Below are 26,462 nucleotides of genomic sequence, written 5' to 3'. Positions count from 1 at the left end.
AGGTCGCGGCCACGTACGTGCTACGCACAGAAGAGGGCACCCACCAACGCACGCACGCACCAGCTGTCGGAACCAAATTCTACCGGACCAGTTCTTAAAAAAAAAATTCTCTCCTATGATGATATATACCTACTCATTCTCTCATCTTCAGACTAGACGTTGAATCACGAAATAGATGTATAGATGCATCTCACGAAAATCTTTTTAGTGAGGATCTATAAAATTTGTTTCCTTAGCTGCCATTGAATTAATCGGTTGAGGCACGCACAATATGCATGGCATGCATGCTCCTGCATCCTGTCAACATCTATAATCACGTGCACATTCACATAGGGCCCGTGTGGTTACCAATATGGCTCATTCTGATTTGTATTGAGTGAGTCAGACTGAGTTTTGTTAGATTAGAGAGATATAATAAGATTTATTTGATTGGTTGCATATGTTTAACCTAGGTAAGAAGAGATTATATTTGGTTGCTTATATGAGTATATATTATATGAGATTGAAATAAAAAGGCAAGTGTTAACATGATGTTTATTTTGCCTAAATACACTCTATAGTATTTAATTTATCATATTAAACTTTAATCTAATTTAAAATATACTAATATAAGTTAATATCGACTAATCATACACTAATATATCACTTTTGCAGTCTGGCCTGAGAGAAATAGATTCGAAAACCGTTTCTAGAAGCCAGGATGTAACAGTGTTTTTGCATTTCGTAAGTCACACCCATTTACGGAGCTAGGCAACCAAACAATGGTTGCCTGGAAGCGTAAAGCCAGGCCGGCTCCCTGCAGGCAACCAAATAGGCCCATAGATGATAGATCTCAGGCGGCAAGAATATATAAAACGAGGAGCAATAGATGTCTGGAGTTTGCAGTAAAAGTGTAGTAGTATCGCTGTATTTTTTTTGTTTTCTGATCGGAAACGAGCGAAAACATGTGAAATCTGAGATGTATGACTCGTTTACTTGTCGGCGCTTACTGTTGGATATATAGGGCAAGATTATACTCTGTTTCACTAGATTCCCTATCATTTTCAGGAGGAGCAATGCAAAAAATGGATGCGTTCTGGGCCATTGGCGTCAAACGCGATAAACTAGTTGTGTGTCAGGATCAGACATCCATACTCACTCAACAGATTGATACCTCGTCACTGTTCATTCTGGACTGGGGGCCGGGACCATGTCTTGTTTGCTGTTGCTATTTAAGAACTTTTCATTTCGTTTGCAACTGTGTATGGTAAGAACGTAAGAGTAAGACTATTAGAAAGAGACTTCCGCGCGCGATGCATGCGTGCAATCACTATCAAAAGAAAGGAAGCGTGTCAATTGTCATGCAGGTTAACTAATGAGCCAGAAATATATAGATTCAGCAAAATACTTCTCTCTCGGCGCTAATCCAAAGATAGTTCAGTCTTTCAGTAGATGTCTAGTAGGAGGGGATCACACTCTGGTTCATTTCAGTCAGCAACTCGCATACATGCAAGAATCAAGATGTTATTTTTATTGTTGATAGTCTACACAAAGGATTTTGAGATGACAGAGAGATACCAACAGCGCACTGCCCGGCATGCATGGAGTGGACGGCAGTACCGTACAAGTTATTTGCATATATAGGGATGGGCATGTCGTTAGCCTTCAATTGATCTGCACAATTCCGAAAAATGTTTTTCTACCACCAGATGTGGCTCAAAGCTTATCCCTTAGACCAATTATCAATGGATCGATACACACAACTGCAATCCTTTACTAACACGCTTTTGTAAGCTCAACCTCATGAGCTGTGCATGATAACCAAAAGTCACCAAATTAATCTCCAACATAGGAGTAGTATATATATGCGCAGACTTTTTGTGGAAGTTAGTTCAATGCTACCGGCCCATCAAAACATTACAAGTAGTTTTCCAGAGTGGGCTTAATAGAAATTCTTAGTTAGTTAGTAGTATGTTCTTAGAGCTTCTAATTTATCACTCCAATAATTTGATTGAAGGCTAATAATGGTTAGGCCCACCTAATGCTCCCAATGCTTTGTTTCTTAGGTGATATCTTAGAGGAGAGGGAGCAAGAAATTAGGTTAATAAATAAGCTTCCAATGCATGCATATGTGTTGCTTATTTATTGAGGTCTCTCAAATCAATTTATTGTCTAAAAACATTTAGGATTGCTTAAAAGCTAGTTTCTTCTATAAGAAACAAGTTTCATCCCTCTCCTTTTAAAACTTTAACCGTCAATATCTCTTTGAATATTTTGATTGAACTTTTGAAAATGTTAGCTAGATTTGTCTTTGAAAGTAGTATATTTTGCATATATTTATATGAGTAATTTGTGGTCAAAGTAATGTGTTGGTAACCATATCGATATCCAAAATAACACTCTTTTATGACTAGAAGATGTAATGAGTAGACTAATTTTTATCTCTCCTTATTACCTCCCATTTGTATAGACAAAAATTTAATGTGTACAGCCTTATAACTAGCTGACATATATTGTTTAAGATCTCATTGTCCTAGCAGTGAGCATCTAGGTAGTATTTTATATATGCGTCTCTTTTGTGTTTTGTTTACATGGGCTTTGACAAGCTTGCACGCGCGTGTAGAAGCGTCATTGGCGCATAATGATAGCCACTTGATCACGGTTTCTTGCAGGGAAGCACACGCTCTACCTCTCCCCCAAGAATAATATATGTAACATCACACTGAAAGTAACATGCATTGAACAGCAATGTATTTTGGGAGTATGCATATGCGCAATATCTCATTAGAAAAGACGTCGTTAAAAACAGTTTTTGTAGTCTACGTTGTGCAACTTTTATTTTTGTGCCGAACTCATTTACATCATACTAGCAATGTAAAAATTCTGGTTAGCAAAACCTTAGTTACCATAAGTTTTTTTTTCGGTGGCAAAGACTAGCTCTTTGATAGACTAATTGTGCGGCATTGACATCTGTGAGTGAACACATTCTTTCGGTGCAAACCCATATATAATATATAATAAGGTGATTGCAAAACGTTAATCATCAGTATCCTTAATTCAGAGCATGCCAGATGCCAGATGGCCTGCACGAACGTGTCATCGATGCATATAGTTCCAATAGGGGCAAGGGACCTAGCTAAGCTAGCTAAAAATGCACTACGTTACACATGCACATTGAGCTGGAATGACGGTGTAAGGGCTGATGCTTAGTGATTAGGAGTCATCCCAAGCCTTCCTAACCTGCTAAAATATACAGACTGCTCGACCGGTGTGAGCAACAGAAAGGTGAAGACGGCCAGACGGGAGAATAATCCAGGGTGTTCTAAGGACAAGTACTACTACAGAAATTATTTATAAAAATGATTCGTAATCAGTTTTTATAAACGTTTAACGTAACCGTCTGTGATTGAAAACTTGTGAAAATAAAAAAAAAATTCATAAGCATAAAAATAGACTGCATGTAGAAAACATTCTATTTCCACATACGGTTCACTTAAGAAACCACTTATAAAAATAGTTTTTCACAGACGATTCTTTATGGTTTACTTAAGTAACCATATGTGAAAATAGTTTTCCACGGACGGTTCTTTAAGTGCACCACGTGCGAAAATAGATTTCCATAGCCGGCGCACTTTAGCATCTGCTTGTAGATAGATAGATTTCTATACGCAGTTCACTTAAGAAACCGCGTGTGAAAAACTATTTCATTCAAATAATAATAATGAGCATATATTTTATTCTCTTCAGATTTCAACACATTTTCAAAACAGATTTCAACAGCGTTTTAATTAACGCAAGTACAATAATATTCACAAGTACATATATTATCATAATTTACATCACAAGCTAGTATTGCTAAGAGTCTTTCCTCTCACACTCACAAAGCCTCGGATAGCTAGCCAATTCGCCTCCGTGATCGAAAAATCTGCCACTCTTATGGATGAGTTCGTGCATGATGAACCGGCACATGTTACGTTGGATGTTTTGGATACCTTCGTCTTTGAGAGAGATATGGGTACGTTCGATCATTCGTGTCTGAAATGAAAATATAACTAAAAGAGTTTTCACTATTGATAACGAAAACATAATCAAATAAGAATGTGCAAGCGTAATGATAACTTACATCCTCGGGATTCGTTGTGTACCTCTCGTTGACACTAAGAAATTAGCAAACATAGTATCCATAAAGAACGGTATCGAAACTTTGTTTGTGGAACTTCAAATAAAAATGCAACGCATTCGTTAGTTCAATAAGATTCTTCGTCATAAATAGTGAGATACAAGTATTAGAAGTGTGTTATTACCGAAAATTATGTACAGATCGTCATCGCATCTGGCTTGGCCGTATCATATATCCATCTTTCAATTCGTACCACTTATAGGCCCTATTTGAATGCCAATAAATAATTATCAATTCATAAATGATTTATAAGAATTTTATGTATGGGGACTATCTTTACCTCTGTATAATATCGATGAGATCCTGGTAGGATATTGGGGGGATCAGCTAAGTCAAGGACCACGAGTCTGCTTGACTGCGGCATCAGCATTATACAAATAAAGTGGTCGCTATATGAATCTTTATGTTAGGTTTTTGATCGATCAATTAAGTTGAATACTTATATTAGGTTCTTAACGTATCACACTTACTTAAAGTTGTAGGGAGCCATGATGTCATCCTTGTCTTGCATTTCTAGCATAGCCATTTCTATATAAGTTGGCATTTTAAGCCTACGTGATTTGATCATTTCTCTTATAACCCGTGTTTTCTCCTTGTTACTCTTCCCCTTAATTTGAGGGTCATCAGTCCTCAACTTCACGACTAAGTTGGGCATGAAAATTCGTTGTGGATTAATAAATCCGATCGGTAACTTTAACTTTTCCATATTGTTAAATTACATTCTAGAGAATAAATCAATAGTCATTAACTTCTATAGCATACATTGGTAGATATATGAACGTAGGGGTAGATTGTATGCACTTACAGGCACCACATGCTTATGAGATTAATGTCAAGTTTATCGCGGCGGAACAAAGTGTGCATGCCTTTAAAATCCACCATGACATAGGAGTCTCCGCTGAGAAAAATGTTAGCAGGACAGAAGCAATGATTATGGAGAACCCCGTACATCATGCCCTCATGTACCATTTATGGAATTTTCTCATCTCTCATGGACCTTTTTGGAGTTAAAATAATGATAGAAATGGCTTGTCATTCTCATATTTCTCAGGAACATCCAGTGTAAAAAAGAAATCCAACTGACAGGTACTTAAGATTTTGTCGGTCTCTTTCTCGAGATCACCCTTCACTGGAGATTCTGAAGCGGATTATGTCTTTGCTTTGGAGGACAGAAGCCACCTCTTCACCGGAGATGTTAGAGTCTTTTCGTATGGGTAACTATGATAGGGACTCTCCGATACTCAGGTGAAAGTGTCGAAGGTGCGTACACTAGAGGTGGAGATGGTGGAGTCGCAGACGCTAGAGACAAAGGTGCTGGAGTCGCAGACGGTGAAGCACGATGCGAAGATGCCTGAGGCAGAGATACTGGGCGAAGGTGCCTGAGGCGGAGAGGCTTGGCACTGGGGCAAAGGTGCATGAGGTGGAGAGGCTTAGCGCTAGAGCAAAAGTGCCTGAGGTAGAGAGACTGGACGCGAGGGCGAAGGTGCCTGAGGTGGAGAGGCTTGTTGCTGGGCGCGAGGGGCGTCCGTGACACTGGCGATTGTGATTGCTGATGGATGAAGATGATATCCCATCTGGGTCACAAAATAAAGTTGCCAACAGCCTCATCGAGAATCTCGATACCCTCAGGTATGCTGATTCTAGCTTGTATTTCATAAAAAGTTGTTGTACTGAGTCCACTTATTTCTTGGTATAACCGGCTGAAATGTCTTGATTGTGAAACATATGGCCTGGAATAGCCTGGCCCATGGCAGCCTTGACAGTGAAGTCTCCCTTATCGACCGGAACATGCAGCATGCAAGGGATAGCCTCTATGATATCATCCACAGGATATATCAGGTTATCGGCCTACGTGGACCCAATACTGCTCTAAAAACTTAGGTTGGTTGGTTCCTCTATTATCATTAATACCGCCCTTTCTTTCTTCATTCCATATTTTTATGAACTGGATCTTAACATATTCTTGTATCTCTTCCGCTAGGGTCTTCTTATATCTATTACAGGTTTTGTACTGGCCTGCGACATCTAGGAACCCATACTTCCAGCCCAATTTTGATCTGATGCCTCGAGTGTGATCCGGGTGTTCTTTGTTCCCCAAGGTCTTGGTAAGCAGGTCATTCTCCCTATCAGGCTATAGAGATCCTTGATTAGCAATCTCTTGAATCGTCTACGTCACTTCCATGGTCTGGGAGCTTTTGAAGGATAAATCCCCAGAATCGGTTTGTTCCGACCCCTCTACAATGGAAAAAATTGGCTCAAAACAATATAGATTTATTACTCTCTCTCTCTCACTCTACATCTAGATCTATCAAAAAGTCTACATTCATGATAAAAAAAAAACTCCTAGAGGATATAAAACATCAAATTGAGGCTACATTTTTAAAATATAATGCTAAAATCATGTAAATCTACACAATTTAATCAGAATTGACCACAAATTTTAGCTAATTCGAGGATCTAAATGGCTAGAACTATGAGCATCTCTAGATCACATCCAAACCATGATTAAACCTTAAATCTAAATCTAGACTTCAAAAAGATGCTAGCTAGGTATAAGATATCCTTACCTTAGATGGCTACTCCAAGGAATTCAAAAACAAAACCTTCTCCCCTCTGCTTTCAAATCTCGTTGCCATCTCCGAGCTGCTCCGTTCGGACAATGAGCCCTATATGAATGAAGCTTCCCCCGCGAGCAACTACTGTTTACGGAGGCGGTTCACATAAGGAACCGTCTGTGGAAATAAATTTCTAAAGACGGTTTCTTATGTGAACCTCCTGTGTGAATTCTTTATTTCTTATGTGAACCGCCTGTGTGAATTCTTTATTTCTATAGGTGGTTTACATAAGAAACCGCATGTGGAAATATTGCATTCTTACAGGCGGTTCTTTATATAAACAAGAAATCGCCTGTAGAAATGCGACATTTCTACAGCCGGTTACTTATATGAATCGCATGTAAAAATAGCTCTATTTTCACAGGCAGTTTACATAAGGAACCGCCTGTGTAAATTAATTTTTACAGGTGGTCCCCAACCGTATGGGGTCACAACTTACTACTCAAACGATTTGTCATATGAACTGTCTATAAAAATAAAATTTAACTATCTTAAAAAATAGCTTTTGCAGTAGTGAAGGGTATAGAAGCTAGATAGGCAAGTAACTGACAACATATCTCATAGAATGCATGCCTTCATACATACAGAAGGGATCAGTCGATATAATAGCGACGGATGCAGCTGGCGTTTCGGTTTGTTGGATGGCATCGTGCATGTGGCTGCATGTGCTCGCTCCGGCCCGTTGCGACGCCAAACAAACAAAGCATTTAAGCGTGCTACGCCCATACACGCGCGCTCTAGCAGGCTACTGATCCTCGTCTGATTGATCTACCAATTCTACCACCAAAAAGGCATACAAGGGCGTATGGATCAATCGATCGATGCACCATGGCGCCTACCAACATGCACTTCTGCTCGGAATGGCGACGCAAACTTTCCGCGAAGATAGCCGCCGGCCGGGTGTGCGGCGCGGGCGGTAATATATTACCGGCCGTGCCCCGCCAACCGCAGCAACGGCGCCATTAGAATAAGCCGCGTGCGCATCCTTTTGTAGGTGGTTCGCGGTGACGGCTCGGACATGCGCATCTGGAGCCGCACCGGCACATGATTGGGTGTTGCGCATGTTCTCGCAATCGGCAATCCCTATCCATCCGTGGTGTAAACAACAAAGATTGCGGCTATATATGCGTGCGCACTTGGTGACTCTGCCCGAGTGATGTGCCTTGTTCCGTAGAAGAGCACTCCTCCTTGGCTCATCCCTTTCGGCCGTCAGCGAAGGAAAGCGTTGGGTCGAGGATGAGATCAGGAGATAGGAGCAAGGCGATACGGCCGATGGCGCCGGCGATGGGCGAGAGGGACGTTCTGGAAGACTCTAGACTGGTGAAGCAGGTGAGGGAGCTGCGGAGGCTGGTGCCGGCTTGCCGCGAGCCGTGCGGGCTCGGCGAGCTGTTCAGGGAGGCGGCGAGCTACATCGAGGACTTGCAGGTACAGGTCAAGGTGATGCAGATGCTGCTCGACAAGCTCTCCGACGAGTGATGAATTCTTGTGCGCGCGCTTATACAAAATGTTGTCAACTGTGTCCATGATCCGATCCGTCGATCGATACACTATAATCCAATTCATTCATACGATTTTCTTATTCTTGCTTTAAATTCCGTGCGTGCCAGATTTACTGGATATGCTATTTGATTCATTAATAATTGTATTCGAAATCATTTATACTTGTGAACCTTGAGTGTGTGTTCGCGTCCTTGCAGTGTAAGTGTAATATAGAACAGCCGTGGTTTAATTTCGTGGAGTTACCAAAGTTAAATGTGTTGTGAGATTAAAACGCACAACATATGCAACTCGTGTACCTTCCCAGGAAAGACCCAATATGTCGCGATTGCTCCCGTGCGACTGCGACCAGACAAAGTTGCCACTCTACCGCCGGCGCCGGCAGATGGCACGTTGTTTAAGGTACTATTTAGTTGGATGAACTAAGTTGTATGGAGTAGATCGTCTGTTAAAATAGGATGATTTTGAATAAGATGGTGCAAATAATATATTTGGTTCGATGTATGGAACGGTGCATGAGAGTGTTTGATTAAATATGTGAAATACATATATGAATGTGTTTAGTTACTAAAAGATAAGTATTATATCTATTTATAACTTAATTTCTTTATAATACAATAATTTATAATTATAATTATCGACAATACTCTAATTAGTACTAATCTTTACTAAGTTCAATTAAGTATAACCTAACATGCCACTATTCATCGCTAATTACTCACAATAATATTTAATTATGATTAATAACATCTAATTGTAACTCATGTATAACTAATTGTTCTTAATTCTCACTTATACTCACTAATCATCACTAAATACATGTAATTACAAGAGTTAATAGAGCTTGTATGAGGTCGTTCGACCAATTTTCCATATGAAATAGTTAACATCTAGAATCTGTTCACCCTATCCTAAACAAATTGATACCGTTCGTCCAACTAAACATATACCTGACAACATATTTAACATCATCTTACGCATATACCACCCGCAACCAGTGCCTAACACTCGGCGGTGCCGCCGGTAGGGGGCAGGAGACCGACTGGGCCGCGCCGCGTTAAAATCTTTCGCTGCAGGGTCCACACGAACACGCGGCAATCAGCCCAATGAACCATCGCCTCAGAATGGGCTAACCTAGCCGATGCACACACATGAATGCATGGGCCTAGGCCCGGCAACTAAAGCACTCCCCCGTCCTAAGGCGGTAACTCCAACAGCCATTCCACTCACTCTTCTCCTTCGGTCCTCCGGTTCTTCCCCCTCGCATTCCCTCCTCCACGCCCCTCCCGGCGAAGCCTAGGGTTTTAACGGCTACTCCTCTCCACCCGCCGCTTGGCCACCGCCGTTTCCCCCAGCCTCCCATGCCGCCGATGGACGTGGACTCGGACCCAGCCGCCGCGAGCAAGCCCACCCAGATGGACCTCGAGGACCAGGCAAGCCGCCGCCGCCGCCCGACTCCTCCCCTCGTCGGTTTTTTTTTCTCTTCCATTGGGGTTGCGTACCATGAGAGTGACTTTGCGCGATTGGTACCGAACGTGTGCAGACGGACTCGAAGGGGAAGGGGAAGGCGGAAGAGGAGGGGAGCGGGAAGGGCGAGCTCGCAGACTCCATCGGGAGCCTCTCCATCGGCCCGGGGCGCACCGACTTCAAGAAGAAGCCCGTGATCATCATCGTCATCGGCATGGCCGGTGCGTCGAATTTGCTCACCCACTGTTTAATTGACGTTTTAGTAGCATGAATCCCCCAACCGACCTGTGATGCTTTGATCTTCTGTTGAGTAATTTGAGGGCTGGGAGCTAATGGTTTTGGTCTATTGTGTCGTGCAGGGACTGGGAAGACGACCTTGATGCACCGGCTGGTGTGCGATATGCATGCATCAAACAAGAGGGGCTACGTCATCAACCTCGACCCTGCGGTGATGACGCTGCCATTTGGTGCCAACATTGATATCCGTGACACCGTGCGGTATAAGGATGTGATGAAGGAGTACGGGCTTGGTCCCAACGGTGGCATCCTCACCTCGCTCAACTTGTTTGCCACCAAGTTCGATGAGGTTGGGTGCTATAATCTATTTCATGATTCCATTGCAGAAACACCTCCTACCAGTGGATTTTGTCATTTTGATAGCTTTTGATAGTACTGTTTGTTGTCCTTAGTCAGTTTCTTAGTTCTATCTGTTATCTTTCTGGTTCTAACTTTAGGAGTTTCGAGGTGGAAACTTGTATCCCGACCATCTTCGGGTCTGTCCATTAATTAATTGCACAAACACAACTAGTTAGGCAAAAAATAGGAAATAGTTGAAACATATGATGATCATTTTAAACAGGATATTTTTTTTGAGCTAATCTCACAATAATGCCTATTATGCTGTGTATCGGCACCAAGTGCTTATTAGGAATGCAAATAAATTTTGTATGTGCATCTGAAGAGTTGAATGGTAATTTGTTAGCTGTGCAACTTCACAAAATATACAGGGATAATACTTCAATTTGCTGATCCTATGCATAGATCTCCCAAAAGCGGGAAAGTGAATGATCAGTGGTTAGTCACAAGAATGTTGGGCACTGTTAAGATTCTACTGAACATAATAGGATTGGAAATCCATGACGTATATGACTGATATGCTTTGCATAATGATATTTTTTTTACCAACTTAAATGTGATGAAAGAATGCATTCCTGATGTCATATCAACTCCTACTGTCCCATGCTAATTGTTCTAGCAATTGTGCTCAATTTCAGCCTACATTGGAGTCCAGGGAATTTATTTGATGCCATACTGAATAATACAACTTATTTGCAAAATTATATTGTACTTTTGGTGGTATATGGGAAACGCATTTTCCTGATACCTTTGTCTTATTCATCTAACATGACCTCTAATATTCATTCTTAGGTTGTGTCTGTTATTGAAAGGCGTGCAGACCAGTTGGATTATGTGCTGGTGGACACTCCTGGCCAGATTGAGATCTTCACTTGGTCGGCTTCAGGAGCTATCATTACTGAAGCTTTTGCATCAACATTTCCAACAGTTGTTGCATATGTTGTTGACACACCCAGATCAACAAACCCTGTCACCTTTATGAGCAACATGCTTTATGCCTGCAGTATTCTCTACAAAACCCGCCTCCCTCTAGTTCTGACATTTAACAAGGTTGATGTTGCCAAGCATGAGTTTACTATCGAAGTACGTATACCATTTATGACAATATTGTTTCCTCTGTTGCCAATACTATCGCATTTGCTACTGCCATACATTCACATCTTGTCAAAATTACACTTTACACGTTATGCAGTGGCTCTCTTTTATATATACTCAGCATAATTTGCATACTGTGAAATATGTGTATGTGCAACTCACCTGAGTTTGTCCATGAGACTTTCAGTTTTGTTCGAAGTGTTAGTTGATTTATTAGCCAGTTTGCGTTACAACTTTGCACTTATATATTCCACCAGTTTGGGTTTTCACCATATTACATTGATATCTGTAACTGGAGATTAATGTTATTTACTGGACCAGTGGATGCAAGACTTTGATGCGTTTCAGACAGCTTTGGATTCGGACAATTCTTACGCCTCTACATTTACCCGAAGCCTCTCTCTGGTTCTTGACGAATTTTACAAGAATCTACGTTCTGTTGGAGTATCTGCAGTGTCTGGTACTGGAGTCGATACATTTTTTGAAGCTATAGAAGCAAGCGCCAAGGAATATATGGAAACTTACAGGTCTTTTCTCCCAAGATGAACTGATAGAAGACTGATCTGCCTGCCTATACTTACATACTAATTGTTATTTGAAAATTTTCAGGGCTGATCTTGACAAGAGGATTGCTGAAAAGGAAAGATTGGAAGCAGAACGTAGGAAGGAGAACATGGAAAAATTGCAGAGAGATGTGATGAAATCCAAAGGACAAACTGTGGTACTCAGCACTGGTTTGAAGGACAAAAATCCTGCTTCAGACATGATGGAGAATGCTGATGAGGAGGAAGAAGAGGAGGCTTTGGAAGATTTCAGGTTTTCCGAGGATGATGATGATGAAGAAGATGGAGAAGATGAGGAAGTGGCTCATTTCAGCTTTTGAGGTATTGTAGTATTACTCCACAGAAATTTGAGATTTACCTAATGTTATCGGTTGTTTTGGAATCCGAGGAAGTTGTAATAATGCTCCAGCATCTAGTTTTTGCATTGGATGTGAATTTGCGTCTCAGGCACTAATGCTAACCAGCATATATTTGTGATACGTGAGCGAGAGGCATATTATAAATACACACTATTACAACTCATCTGCCATCTATCGTATATATGAAATTTTCGAATGGCTAGTCACAATCCGTTACTAGTTAAGACCAAGTTGAGATGTTATTGTTCCTCGTATACTTCGTTTTTGTTTCTAGGCTCTTGAATTCAAATCTGATGTTATTAAGCTATCTTTGCAGGTGACCCAACAGTAAGTTTACTTGGTGTACTGATGGAGAACCCATTGATACGTTTCCGATTTACTGAAGTGGAATGAAAAACCGTCTATATCAGTAGGTTGACTCTGCTATTAGTCTTGTAAATCAATTCTAGCACTTGTTTGAACACGATATCCTGCGGTTGAATTTGATCACTTCGCTGAGCTGAACTAATTGTCTTTATCGTGAGTGCTAAGGAACGATTCAAAGCTAAATAGGTTTAGTTGCGTCGTCTAATATGCCGTGCCAAATTTTAACTCGCAACTTAAATCCTTCACTTGATCAGCAGTCCAGCCCAACCGACCTCTTGGCTAACTTAATCTGATGCTTGCCATAATTCTAGCCGTTAAGAAAGTGAAGTCGGGGGACGATGAAAAGAATCTCTTACAAAGACATGGCAGGGTCTAGGACATGGTACGAATCGCAAGGTGTGATGAACGGTCCAAAGACCCCTTGGTACAAAATCAAGGCGTTAAATTTTGTTACATCAATGGAAAGCCCATCCACCTAACAAAAGAAAGAAAGCCCACTCAACATTGAGTCCGGCCCAGACGGCCACACCAACTCTCCCCAATCCAGCAGCCTCTCGCCCCCGCACCTCATCAGGAGACACCACCACCGCAAGCGACGACGGCGCGATGTTCCTGCGGCGGATCCTGACCGGCGGTGGCGGGCTAGCGACGCTGCGTGCGGCGCGCACCGTGAAGGAGACGACGGGGATCGTGGGCCTCGACGTGGTGCCCAACGCGCGGGAGGTGCTCATCGGGCTCTACACGCGCACGCTCAAGGAGATCGAGACCGTCCCCAAGGACGAGGGCTACCGCAAGGCCGTCGAGTCCTTCACCAAGCACCGCCTCCAGATCTGCCGGGAGGAGGAGGACTGGAAGCGCATCGAGGACCGAATCGGATGCGGGCAGGTCGAGGAGCTCATCGAGGAAGCACAGGACGAGCTCAAGCTCATCGACAAGATGGTTGGTACGTGATTCTTTGCTATCCCTCTCCTCCCCCCTCCCCTCGGTCTCGTTGCCCCTACAAAATGATTCCTCTCTCCATTTTTTTGGCTTTACTGATCCGCGGTTAGCAATTCGGGTAAATGATGACTTCTTCAATTAGTTAATTTTGTGTGATAAACTACTTCATTGATCTGGGAGCGACAACATAGTAGCAATTGATGCGTTGTTAGCTCACGCAGGACAAATGCCCATTGTTTGATGCTAGGGTCTTTGGCAATAGGATTGGTTCTTCTTGGATAATTGAATGGAATTTTTGGTTCGAGGTTGCTTGTTGATTGTGAGAAACGTTCATGGTATTGCCCATTTGGTATCAGCAGCTAGGATTGTGGTATATAGTACTCCCTCCGTTTCAAAATATAAAGCGTATTAGGATTTAAAAAGTCAAACTTCGTAAATTTTGACCAACAATTAGTTGAATTATCTGCATATTTAGTGTAGTATCAATAGATTTGTATTTCACATATCTTTTAATAAGATATTGGTTTTGTAGCAATTGATAATATATTATAAGAGAAATTAATGATCAAAGTATACTTTGAAAGACTTTCTCAAATCCTAATACGCCCTATAAAAATAAATGGAGGGAGGAGTTAATAGGATCGATTGCCTTGCCACAACACCCAGTTTGTACTGGCCAGTAGATCAAGAGATGTACATGTAAACACTGATTTATAAAAATTGGAGCGTTCATTGTTGTCTTGAAGCCATGTGTGTTTCTGGTTTCATCCCATGGCATGCTACACGTGGAAATGACTACTTCTGCTATCTGTCCATCCCATTAGGATCAGTATATTGTGTTGATGTATCGGTGTGTGTGAAAACATAGTGTTTCCTTTCAGCGGTATACCATGAAGATGAGGCAGCATTTGACCCTTCTTTTGTTCTAGTTCAGATGGTTAGTGTGCCATGTCTTTTATCTTTTGCTAAAAATGTTCAAAGAAAATCTAATGGGTTTAGTTTTCAGGGTTCGTAGAATATTATTGAAATTAATTCCAAATTTATGTGTCGCTGTGCAATATGATTTGTCCATAAAACTGCAAAAAAAAAATTGAAACTCTTATCAGCGAAATAAAATGGAAAATTAACTTTTTAGTTGAAAGATGATTTGCTGGATGCAAGATGGGAGTATAACGTAGGGTGGCCACCATCTACTCGTCACGTATTCCTTTGGATTAATGTTGTTGACTGTGTCTGAAAAATATGTCTGCAATACTGCATGTGTCTGAATGTTCTAGGCTTTTAAGTTCGAGCATATGCATCTGCCTCTAATTGTTTTCTGATGCAAAGCCTTTGAAGTTTAAGCTTCAATTTTTTAATATAATTAAACACTGCAATGGATGGCAGAATGGGATCCATGGGGTGTTCCTGATGACTATGAATGCGAGGTGATTGAAGATGATACCCAGATCCCTAAACACGTCCCGCAGCACCGTCCTGCTGCGCTTCCAGAGGAGTTCTTCAAGACACTAGATGCTGTCAAATCTGATCCTGCGCTGCAGGGCGATGCTCCTCCTCAAGTGAAAGCATAAGGATGTGAACTCTTCACGATATGTCATTTCACCTTTTGCTCTGTTGTGGTAGAGACTAGTTTCATGTGTCAGTTACCAGCAATGTGCTTCTTCCAAGCTGAATAAATTTCTAGCGAGTACTATCAAAGAATGAGTTTTAACTCAGTGATCCGGTACAGTAAAATTTGTGCCTATGAATGCTTAATACTGTGAACATCGTTTCTTTTGATACAAATCTATGTTGACGAAAGATTGAATGCTAGAGTGTCGTGTACAAGCCCTGCACTTCCTTAGTTGCCATCACTTTGTGATTGTTTGGATGTACTGAAGATCACTCAAGCGTTTTAGCACTGTATTTCCTCTGCCTTCTGGTAGGCAGTACTTCCATTTTCTTCCTCGGCGGTGTTTGTCCAGGAAGCTTGGGCGCGAGGCTGCTCAGGTACTGTCAGAACCAGCGGACATCCGAGGAGTTCATTGCCTGGTGCCTCCATTGTGGCGTATGAAATCTTACCGAGGCGCAACGGCAACTCGGCAAGCGTAAGCCTGGCGCGCCGCGAACCCATAGCCCAGCAAGGATGCAGGCGGTGGTCGTTGTGCGCATCTGAGATGGATCGCCCATCGGCCATCGCGCCCTTTGGTGGCATGCTCGGACAGGACGTGGGCGGCACCAGCAGACTTTTAGCCAGTTTGGCACGCTGCACTTTGCGAGACCAAAGAGCCCAGCGGCAACCGGCGGGCACATCGTCATGATGCTTGATGCGGCCGTGAACAGCGGTGGCCTCTAGAATATTCGGCGCGCCACGCTGCTTCCGCAAGGCCGGACCGTGCCTAGAACGAGGCAGAGCGGCGTTTCAGTATCTGTCCTGTACGCCGTGCTACTGCTTGGCAATCTGGAGGAAGTAAAGAATTCACTTCTCGAAGATCACTGAGCTAAAAATCATAGCTATGTCCCAGTAATACTTCTGTTTGGAAAGAACCCTTTAACTAATAACTTAGCACTTATGAGGTAAAATACACCACAAAGTCATCCCGGGAGAGACCACGCACGGGTACGCTGCGCTTCGCGCTTCCACCGACTGTTGCTACCGGTAACAGCATCTAGCTAACTTCACTGCAGCCTGGATGTTTATATACACCAAAACGGACAGAACCAAACGGCACAAGGCTATACCCTATGTTCAGGTAATCAGTTCCACAAAATATACCCTCGGTTACCCGGCTACCGAACCAAAACATCACTTCCTAGCGGCTTCAGTTTGCAGCAGAACTGGCCAGCTGCAGGAGACCGTTAACCACTTCCAACTTGCTGTCAAGCTGCACCTTCTGCTCCACGTTACCGTAGGGCCAGTAGAAGTTGGGCTCCCCAAAGCTGTAGTTGTAGCTCGGCAGTGGCTGAAGCTGCAGGGGCTGTAGGAGGGTGGGGATGAAATAAGGTGGCAGGCTGTTGCTCGACTGCTGGGGGAATGAAGTGGGAGCGCTGAGAGTGGCTTGGCCTTCTGCCTCTGGAACTCGCTTCTGATTCAGCCGCCTTCCAGGTCCAGTGATGGGAAGGTCACGCTGAGCGATCGCTTGCAGGTTGTACCGGCTGGGCTCGAAGTTGGTGACAGCGTTGTCGCCCCTGAACTTCAGTGTCGCAATGTCGTACGCCTCTGCAGCCTCTTCTTCGGTTGCTGAAGGAGCAGATTTATGTTAGTCCAGATGATTCGTGACGAGAACAAATCATTCATTAAAAGTAATCATTGTAAATATGCAAATCAAGGCACTACACGAGCATACTGTTATACAAGGCTACATTCATTTAGGTCAGGATCTTCTTGGTATGAGTTACAGGCTCTTACTGAAAGTCCCGAGATACAGGTCCTTGTTGCCTGCAACACGACCGATTCTTGCCTGCCAGCGTCCATGTTGGTGGTGCCTGACAAAACAAATCGAGTAGTAAGTGAAGCAGATTGCCACTGGTACAGAAGATATTGATCAATTAATGGGCTCCTGTAATTGAAAATACCTTGTGACGCCTCTGTAGATTGACGCTCCTCTAGAAAAGCCACTACTTTTCCTGAAGATTTACACCATCAAGTCAAAATTAAGAACACATAGAAGCAGCCATGGACATCATGTTGTTGCAGTATACGAAGTTATAGAAATACCTCCTCAGTGAGGCTACTACCTCATGCCTGCTCATGTTCTGCATCTCCTCAATCTCTCTGATGTAGTTTTCTTTCTAAAAAGAGAAGTCCATTTTCAGTCATGCATTGAGCAAAGATTTAACGTATATGAAAACAAAATTCGTTTGCATTCTAAAATGGAGAGAGATATGGTTCAACAAAAAGGTAAGCACACTTTGCTCAGTTTTCAGCCAGCATAATTGAGTTTAAAGCGTAGGAATCTAACTTTGGTACATTAGATGGTAAATATAATCAATAATGTAGCTAAACAACTGAGTGATTTTCAGAGTGTAAATAAGCAAGCTTCGCTTCTGACATGTTTTCTTTTTTATTCATGACCTTCAGGCTGAAACTACATGTGCTCACACAGGAGATGGGACAATACGATGGGATCCAAAGCATGCCTGAAGGACAACGCGAATATTCATGACAATAGCTAACAAGATGCCTTATTATGTGCAATATCTAAACTGAACCTTGATATTTGCTTCTTTGTAATTTATTGATACACAACTCTCCTGCGTATCACTAGGAAAAAAAGAACTATCAGGAATAAAGAGAAGTACATCACTTACAGGGAAGTTGGTAGTAGCATTAGCACCCCAATACTTCAGAGCAGCAAGATCATATGCCCTAGCAGCCTTATCTTCTTTGTCATAGCCACCTGCACCACATGTATAAAGCTTCTACTAAACATTATGCTGAAAAGGTACACTCAGGAAAATAAAAGGTCAGGAGGTAACTGTTCATACCCAAATAAACTGCAGAAAATCCCCATACAGCCGGCAAGATAATGATCATAAACAGAGTAGAAATGAGAAGCCCAGTTAGTTAGACCAAAAGAGAACAGAAGATACACAGTTGTGAGAAATTTGATTCATAAAGCTTTAGCATCTAATTGAGGAAATATTCACTAGACAAAGTGGTGCCATCCATGCATGCAAATCACCAACTTTAATGAAAAAAAAGTTGGTCGGCATTGGCTAACAGCAAGAGATGGCTGATCTATATCAAATGCAAAGACAAAAGGTAGTTTTATTATGGTAATAGTAAGAAACAAAGGCACTCGGCAGAAAAATCAAGAGCAATGGTCAGCACAAATCGAACAACAGAATCTGAATGTAGGAGTTCTCTTCGTTTCCTTTAAACTCATATAGCCATATAGTGCCATCATTCAAAAAAGTACCCCCTCCGTTCCTTTTTATTTGTCCTTTTAGAATCTATCCGGTCAATGAAAATTTGACCACTAATATGTTTACACTATTAAGTTTGATTATATGAAAATTATGCTATTGAATTTGTCTTTTGAAATGCATTAACAAAAGTACAAGTTTATTAGTATATATTGATATTAAGTGGTAAAACTAGTAGTCAAAGTTATATCTTGAAGACCACGAAAAGTCAATAAGAACAAATAAAAAATAACGGAGCTAGGTAATATAAATATAGCCATGCACATCATCTGCAAGTACTTAATGGCGAATTTACAACCGCACTACTTTTACTGAAGTCAAATTTAGAGAATGCCATAATTCCCTTCTTATTTCCTCCAAAATCATGCATGCCATACTTCATGCAAATGTATTTTGTGCAATCCGAGGCTCGACAAGATTCTTGAGTTGAATGCCAACATTCCCGAATGAACGTACATCACAGTCCATGGTGTTATTGCATGCTTTCCAAGACTGAACCATACATAAACTGTCAACTGACCTGTGACATGCAGTGATATGCCAGATTTGCTAGTTCAAGCATGTACCAATAGAATTTCAATGCAATGATCTAGGTACATGCCCACTCAACAATCACAAGTCCTCAACAATCACACGTCACTACGGCGTTGCTGAGCTGTTCCATAGCTATCGTTACAGAATGTTCAGACAGTTCCAAATTCAAAATCCAAAACCCTCTCTACCTAATGCAGGTGAAAAAAATTGGGAAACTTGCCGTTGAACTAAGAAACTAACCGATCCAACCACAAACGCCTCATGCATTGCTCGCCACCGCCGAGGCGTTCTAGGGGGTGGGAAGGCTACAGGCGAGAGACTAGCTCAGCTTTTCGCCGGTGCCTGTAGCAACGACGCTCTTGGGCGTTGCTCTCCCCATGAGGGTGCTGTCGTGGTGCCTCCTCCACTCTTCCTACAGTTCTCTCCCGGTGAAAACCATATCCATTTTCTGGACAGGTGATGGTGACGTCTTAACATCGCTTCCTTCCTGAAGGCATCGCCTTGGAGATCCCGTTTTGCTTCTAGTGGCTAGTCTGTCGCAGGGCTAGGGCGTTTGTCGTGGTCTTTGCCCCCTCCGAGCTGCCTCTTGCTTCGCAGTGGACGTCTGGCACGGGTGGGAAGTGTTTGCTATGCGAAATCGGAGCTGCTACGTCGTGGGGTGTGACGAAGCTTGGCAACGATGTCATGTGACAGGCTCTTTCTCGCAAGTGTCCTGGTGGTGTTATGTGTCTAGGTGCGTTCTTGAGGTGTTAGAGACTAAGATTCATCGTAGTAAGTCGAAGCTACTTTGTCGCTTTAGAGACAAGCTTGGCAACAATGACTCATGTCAGGCTTCATCGTTTGTGGGTTGTGAGTGTGTTGGTGAGTCGTCATAGTTGGTTGTCCCTGTAGCTTTATGTTGTCGTCAGGATTTTTAGCTGATTTTTCCTTCTAATAAACCGTGCGGTTATAAAATTTTCAGACTCAGTTTCTCTCATAAATTGGATCAACTCCATTCTTCTTCAGTGAATTACAGGAACTCCGTGCCTTTTTGAAGGTTCTTCGGGAAAAAAAACACCTCATGCATGAGCTAGAAACAAAAATGAAAAAGAAAAGGCCGCATGCACTGCATCTCTGACTCTGACAAACTGGCATGTACTTACACACGTTACCAATCCAAGATACTAATCAACATTTCATAAACCCCCGGTAACTAAAATGACTTTAGCAGCAACATTAGCCACAGGGGTAAAAAGGAACAGGCACCTACACTACACGGCTACACCTACACGGTCAAAGAGGGAGGCCGGCTTCGCAGGGAATTCGGGAACTGGGCCGAGCAGGGAGAGTGGTGTGGTCTCCCATCGTCATCATCTTTCACATACTTACTGATGTAAGTTTTGCTTTTTTTTTATTATTCAATAGATTTAAAATTAAAAAATAAATTAAAAATTCATTCCCATCTAATTAAATTAAACAAAAAAATAAACTAATCAGTAACTCGTCACTTCATCCTTTCCGGACACGGCGGCGTCCCATCATATCCTCTTCCCCGGTACACAAAAGATCCGCACCCCACAGCAAAATCCCGTCCCGTTGCAGCACCGCCCAGTCACTGCACCCGGGCCCCACCCACACTATTAGAGCCGAGATAGGATTGGTTTACGGGTTAATTACCTTGGTGCCCCTTGCGCTTCTGGCCCTCCTTCCGGGACGTGTTGTCCCACAGGTGCGCCTCGTACCGCCCCGTCCACCTGTGCCTGGCCCACACGTGTGACGGTTAATCACGTGACAGTAGTTAATTACACTCCCCAACCACGCTTACTGGCTCGCTAAGGACAGCTACTCGCTAGGCAGAGCCGACCGGCACGCACGTACGGACATACCTGGTCACCCCGCGGTAGGATGAGGTCCTGTGGCCGGCGGCGTGCACGAGGGGCAGCGCCGGCGAGGGCGGCACAGGAGCAGGCTCGCGCGCGCGCGCGGAGGAGCCGGCGTCCGCGGCGACGGCGACGGTCACAGCGGTCGTCACCTCGGACGAAGACGGCGCCAGCGCCGCCAAGGCGAGCCCCTTTGCAGTGCTACTGCCGCTGCCGTTCCCGGAGGACGAGGGAAGGAGGAGGAGGGTCTGGTCGGCGCCAACCTAGCCAAGGAGGGTGGCGTCGGCGGCCAGGAAGTCCTCGGCCGTGAAGCAGTCGAAGGGGAGGAGCAACGCGTCCGGCAGGGCCCCCGCCCCCATCGTGTAGGCGAGTGAGACAGCGCCGTTCGGCGGCGGCGGTATCCCAGCGCTTGATCAGCCTCGCCCTGGGGTTTTTGGTGGGGTTTCCTCCCTCGCGCCCTCTCGCCGTTGAAGAGAAACAAACACGGGGCCGGGGGAAATTGGCGGCGGGGTGCACGCGGAAGAAGTGGCGGAGAGGCGGAAGAAAGGACGGGGGGGAGCGGAGGGGCGGATATTTATAGGCGAGGGGTTGAAAATGATGTGCTGGGTGGCTCGCACTTCTCCTTCTGGTCTTCTATGGCTAGAGCTGGGACCTTGGGCCCTTTTTTTGGCCGACCCGAGCCCGGCACGGCCGGTGGAGCCGAAGCCCGACCCAGCCCGGGCACTATTGGGCTGGGCTGATCCGGCTCGATTTATGGGCCGGTCCGGGCCGTGATATGAGGCCTAATGGGCATTCCGGCCCGGTAAAAAATGGGTCGGGTCTGGGTCGACCCGGTACGAAAAAAGTCCAGTTCGTCATATACAATCTGTAAGCTGAGCTGTGAATATGTGATATGATGATATCAAATAAAAGAAAAAAAAATTAGCTCTGCTCAGTCACATCTCTTAAACTATTTTCCTGCATATCAGAAGAAAATGGTCATGCACTCATAATATATTGAACATTGAGGCAAATAAGAATATGCAAGGTTCAGTACCATAGATTTGAATTAGAGGCTGTAAGTTAAAAAGCTAAATAGTTTATGATTATACATATCTCTGTAGGATCAAGAACTGTAGTGATTTACAACACGAGCACAGAAATCTCTCAATCAAACTTCACAAGCAAACATTACTACTAAGCTACAAGCAAACGTGACATTAGGAATACGAGGCATACAACCAGGTGAGCTAGTAGGCATAAAGTGAGATAATGAAGTGACTCATCGAGTGACACAATGAAGTGACTCATCGACTTTAACTTTATGCTGTGAGCCTGTGACTCGCAGAGTGACACAAAGTGCCAAAACAAAGCAACGGGCAAGAGCAGAGTAAACGGCTACTTCTTTGCTTCTATTTAATCTTCCAGTCTGATCTAAATTTTTCTATCACACTGAGTCACCAAACATAGAACCATGCTGCCTCGTTCAAAGTCATGTGTTGTTCGGAGTAAGCGCGCTAAAGCCGTCCAACGCTCCATTAGCCCCCCTCCAGCTCTCGACCCTCGCCAGTTGTCCCCGAGCATGGAAGATTATGGCATGGACGACCGTCACATGGATGGTCTCGAGGGGTATGAGGACGACCATACCGACGCAAATCAGATGGAGCCTGATGATGTGAATCATACCTCTGTTGGTAGCACGTCCACCTCGATCGGACGGCGATCAAAAGCGTGGAAGCACATGAAGTTGGTTGAGGAAATACGGGGTGGTGAGAAGGTATGTATCGCAATTTGCAATTATTGTAGTCGTGAATTATCGCGTCTACAACAGCAGGTACCACACATTTGAATCGACATTGGAAACGGTGTCGGGAAAAGATTGCTGCAGCTGCGTGGATAGCTGGACAACCTGTACAGACACAAATTACCTTTGCGCCTGACGGTTCGATAAGCACATGGATATTTGATCCTTCAGTAGCTCGTCAAGAAATTGCTAAATATATAGTTTCCGAGGATCTACCAATTAGAATGGGGGAAAGCCCAAGTTTTGAGAGAATGATCCAACATAGTTTTTGTCCACAATATCAACATGTCTCTAGAAAAACTACTAAGAATGATATTTTAAAATTGTTTCATAGTCAATTAGATGCTTTGAAACAAAACTTCCATAATATGACCTACTCATTTGCTTTAACATCTGATATTTGGACTTCATCACATCAAAGAACATCATATCTTAGCGTTGTCGCACATTATGTAGACAACAACTATAACCTAAATAAAAGAATAATAGGGTTTAGAATCATTGATGAGTCACATACAGGAGAAGCCATTGCCGCACGTGTGCTAGAGGTTGTTAAGGAATTTAAAATAGAAAATAGGATTATTTCTATAACTTTGGACAATGCATCAGCCAACTCAAAAGCAATGGAGGACCTAGAACCTCACATACAGAGCTACATTGGTGGGTATGTTCTCCACCAAAGATGTATGTGTCATATCATCAATATCATGGTGCAGGCAAGTATGACAATGGTAAATAGATATTTGAACAATATTCGTGGTGCCATCCGTCTCATCTTTACTTCGCCTACAATATTTAGTAGTTTCAAGGACTACTGCAAGGCTCAAGGTAAGAAGCCAAGAAAATTCGGACTTGACATGAAAGTGCGCTGGAGTTCAACATATAATATGTTGAAGCAAGTGAAAGGTTACGAAGGAATTATTACTGTTTTCGTAAATGCTCAGAATGCTGGTTTACTACTTACAGAAACTGATTGGTACATTGCTACACGTTTACGACTTTTTCTAAAACCCTTTTACAAGGCAACAGTGCAGTTGTCCGGTGTTTATTATCCTATATCTTGCTTAGTGCTAGAGTGGCTCTGGAGAATTGCATACATATTTAATGAAAATAAGGATGACAATGTTTTAAATCCCATTGTTGAACAAATGAAAGATAAATATCTAAAATATTTCTCTGCTATCCCACATCTATATTGTTTTGCTGTTATATTTGACCCGCGTAAAAAGTTGGGTGGTTTAGAGCTTGCTTTGCAGGAAATAGGTGACTTGCTCAACCTTGATTTCTCGGATGCCTACAATCATGTCAAAGAAGAAGTATTTCGGGTTTTTCAGTTATACCAGGGCAAATTTGGATGTAGCCCTCCGGTCCCGAAGTCTACACAGCAACACAAAGCAAACAAGTCGAGTGCGGCCAATTTATGGAACAAGATCAAAGGCAAGGGATTCGCATCATCATCTCAGCAGACAACTAGGTTATCTTGGAATCCCATAGCAGAGCTTAACCACTACCTTGAGCAAGATCTTTACACCCATGATCCAATGCTTGCGGACAACAACACTGTCAACCTTCGTGCATGGTGGAAAGATAAAGAGCGATTCTTCCCTGTGTTGTCACACTTTGCACGGGATGTTCTCCTAGTTCCAGTGTCGACCGTCTAGTCGGAAGCGACATTCAGCATGGTGGGGAGAATTATTGAAGAGAGGAGATCATCGCTCACTCCTGAAATGGTAGAGGCAATCACCTGCCTCAAAGACTGGGAGAAGGCGAACGCTGGCACACAACATCAGCTTGAGGATTTGGAGATCGCGGGGGCATTAGCGGACCTCGAGAACCTTGATCTAGATGATAATGAGTAAATTATGTGTGTAACGATGTATTGTACTCTTTTTCTTACCGGAGGAACTCCATATTGGAGTGTAAGGTTTTTAACGAGGCAATCACATTGTAACACATTATTTTATAAGAAAATTTCTCTTTTTTCTCCAAAAATATTTGATGCATCTATTTTATGTATTATATTTTTTCGCCGTATTCCACCATAAAATTTCGCATCGCTCCTCGCGCCATTGCACCGTTTCTCGCGCCATTGCACCTGCATCCGCGCTGACACACGGCTCTGTCGCGTCAACACGCGGCGCGCGCCCGCGCCAACGCTCGGCTCCATGCCTCCGTCCCGCGCCAAACGCTGATCCCGCGCTGACACACGGCGCCCGCGCCCAGTCTCTGCGCTGTCCCGCGCCAACGCCCGCTCCTGCGATGACACGCGGCGCCAGCACCCGCGCGGCCGTGCCAGCTCCCACCGACGTCGTCCGACACGCAGCGCCGCGCGCGAGCCCGCGCCGGCACGCCCTCACACGCGCTGGAGTGCTCCGATCCCGCGCTGAGTCGCTGACACACGGCGCCTACGCCAGGTCTCTGCGCCGTCCCGCGCCAGCGCCCGCTCCTGTGCCGACACGCGGCGCCAGCACCCGCGTTGTCCCGCACGGCCGCGCCAGCTCCCACCAATGCTGTCCGACACGCGGCGCCGCGCGTGAGCCCGCGCCAGCACGCCCTCACGTGCACTGTAGTGTACCAGTGCTGGGCCCGTGCCATCCCAGCCCGACGAGGCCCATCGGGCATGCGTGCCGGGTCTAGGCCTAGCTGACGGTGGCTTGGGCCAGCCCGACCCGACCCGAGCAGTATCTCGGGCCATTCTAGCACGGCCCGGAAGGCCCGAAACCCGAAGGGGCCGGGTCGGGCCAGCCTGACCCGGCCCAAGTCCCACCTCTATCTATGGCTATGGAATGGAATGGAAACGGGGCTGGTGGGGTAAGTGGATGGGTTCGGCGGCCTGCGGTGGGGCCGGGTCTTCCGCTGTGCTCTGCTGGGATCTTTTGGCCGCGTCTGCGCAGTCTGGTGAGGCGGTGACCCTTTTTTGGGCTGTTTGGTTTTTTCTCGCCATGCTAAGTTAAAATTTAGTTAGACATTAAATTAGGATAGTATTAAATTTTGGACATTAAAATGATGTTTGGTTCGAGGTTAAACTAAATTTAGCTGGTCAAAAATTTTGGCGGATGATTTGACCGTCCGAGATTTATCTAAAAATGCTATAAAAAAATTTTGTCTGATCAAATTTTTCGGAGCATTACTAAATTTTAACCTCAAAACAAACGGATGTCAAATTTTCAACGTAGTACCAAAAAAGGGTTCAAACAGTGCCACTGGTGCGGCAGTTTCGGTTTGAATATTTGAATGGAATGGAATTGGCAGTGCCATCCGTGGCCAGGGTGAAGGCACGGAGAAACGGATAGGGAGTGAAGGTAGATGTGTGTATCGCACAAAAATGATGCTGTTGCAAAAAGAAAGTTAAAACATGCATGCGAGAGGTAGATTGGCTTGCCTTACTTCTTAAGAACAGAACTAAGAAAAAAGTGTAAAACTATGTTTTTCTTGGTCAAACCAATTTTCAGACTTTTCAGCTGCAAAATGTAAAGTTTTTAGAGGGACAGTGCCGGAGAATATCTTAGTTCTAAGTTAGCTGCCGTCATAACTACAACTCGGAACTCGAAATGCCTGATCTTACGGCTTTTGCTAAAAAAACAAAATGTCTAAAACTGGATACTCGTCATGCTTATTTGCGGTATTACTCGTTGAGACAGCTAGGGTTGGAATGGATCAGATTGGATAATACTTTTTTCAT

At 43.9% G+C, this 26,462-nt stretch overlaps 3 protein-coding genes and 1 pseudogene across 3 annotated transcripts; 3 read left to right on the top strand and 1 right to left on the bottom strand.

The window, feature by feature from the left end:
- The first annotated feature begins 7,937 nt into the window (after positions 1-7,937).
- Positions 7,938-8,263, top strand: LOC133914348 (transcription factor UPBEAT1-like). Its single transcript, XM_062357465.1, has one exon. The coding sequence runs from the start codon at positions 8,011-8,013 to the stop codon at positions 8,248-8,250; it is 240 nt and encodes a 79-aa protein (XP_062213449.1). The 5' UTR covers positions 7,938-8,010; the 3' UTR covers positions 8,251-8,263.
- A 1,205-nt stretch (positions 8,264-9,468) lies between these two features.
- On the top strand, positions 9,469-12,895 carry LOC133916234 (GPN-loop GTPase QQT2-like). Its single transcript, XM_062359821.1, has 7 exons — positions 9,469-9,704; positions 9,815-9,959; positions 10,098-10,324; positions 11,167-11,457; positions 11,791-11,996; positions 12,079-12,353; positions 12,708-12,895. Exons 1-6 carry the CDS (start codon positions 9,633-9,635, stop codon positions 12,350-12,352), a joined length of 1,215 nt encoding a protein of 404 aa, XP_062215805.1. The 5' UTR covers positions 9,469-9,632; the 3' UTR covers position 12,353; positions 12,708-12,895.
- Positions 12,896-13,272: 377 nt separating this feature from the next.
- Positions 13,273-15,508, top strand: LOC133916235 (probable NADH dehydrogenase [ubiquinone] 1 alpha subcomplex subunit 5, mitochondrial). Its single transcript, XM_062359822.1, has 2 exons — positions 13,273-13,700; positions 15,083-15,508. Exons 1-2 carry the CDS (start codon positions 13,364-13,366, stop codon positions 15,265-15,267), a joined length of 522 nt encoding a protein of 173 aa, XP_062215806.1. The 5' UTR covers positions 13,273-13,363; the 3' UTR covers positions 15,268-15,508.
- A 790-nt stretch (positions 15,509-16,298) lies between these two features.
- Positions 16,299-25,375, bottom strand: LOC133914750 (AP2-like ethylene-responsive transcription factor PLT2; annotated as a pseudogene).
- Positions 25,376-26,462: the final 1,087 nt, after the last annotated feature.

This window comes from Phragmites australis, chromosome 4 (genome assembly GCF_958298935.1).
Source record: "Phragmites australis chromosome 4, lpPhrAust1.1, whole genome shotgun sequence".
In the NCBI taxonomy this organism is placed as follows: Eukaryota; Viridiplantae; Streptophyta; class Magnoliopsida; order Poales; family Poaceae; genus Phragmites; species Phragmites australis.
Note: the sequence above shows the minus strand (reverse complement) of the source record. Positions and strands in the feature narration are given on the sequence as shown.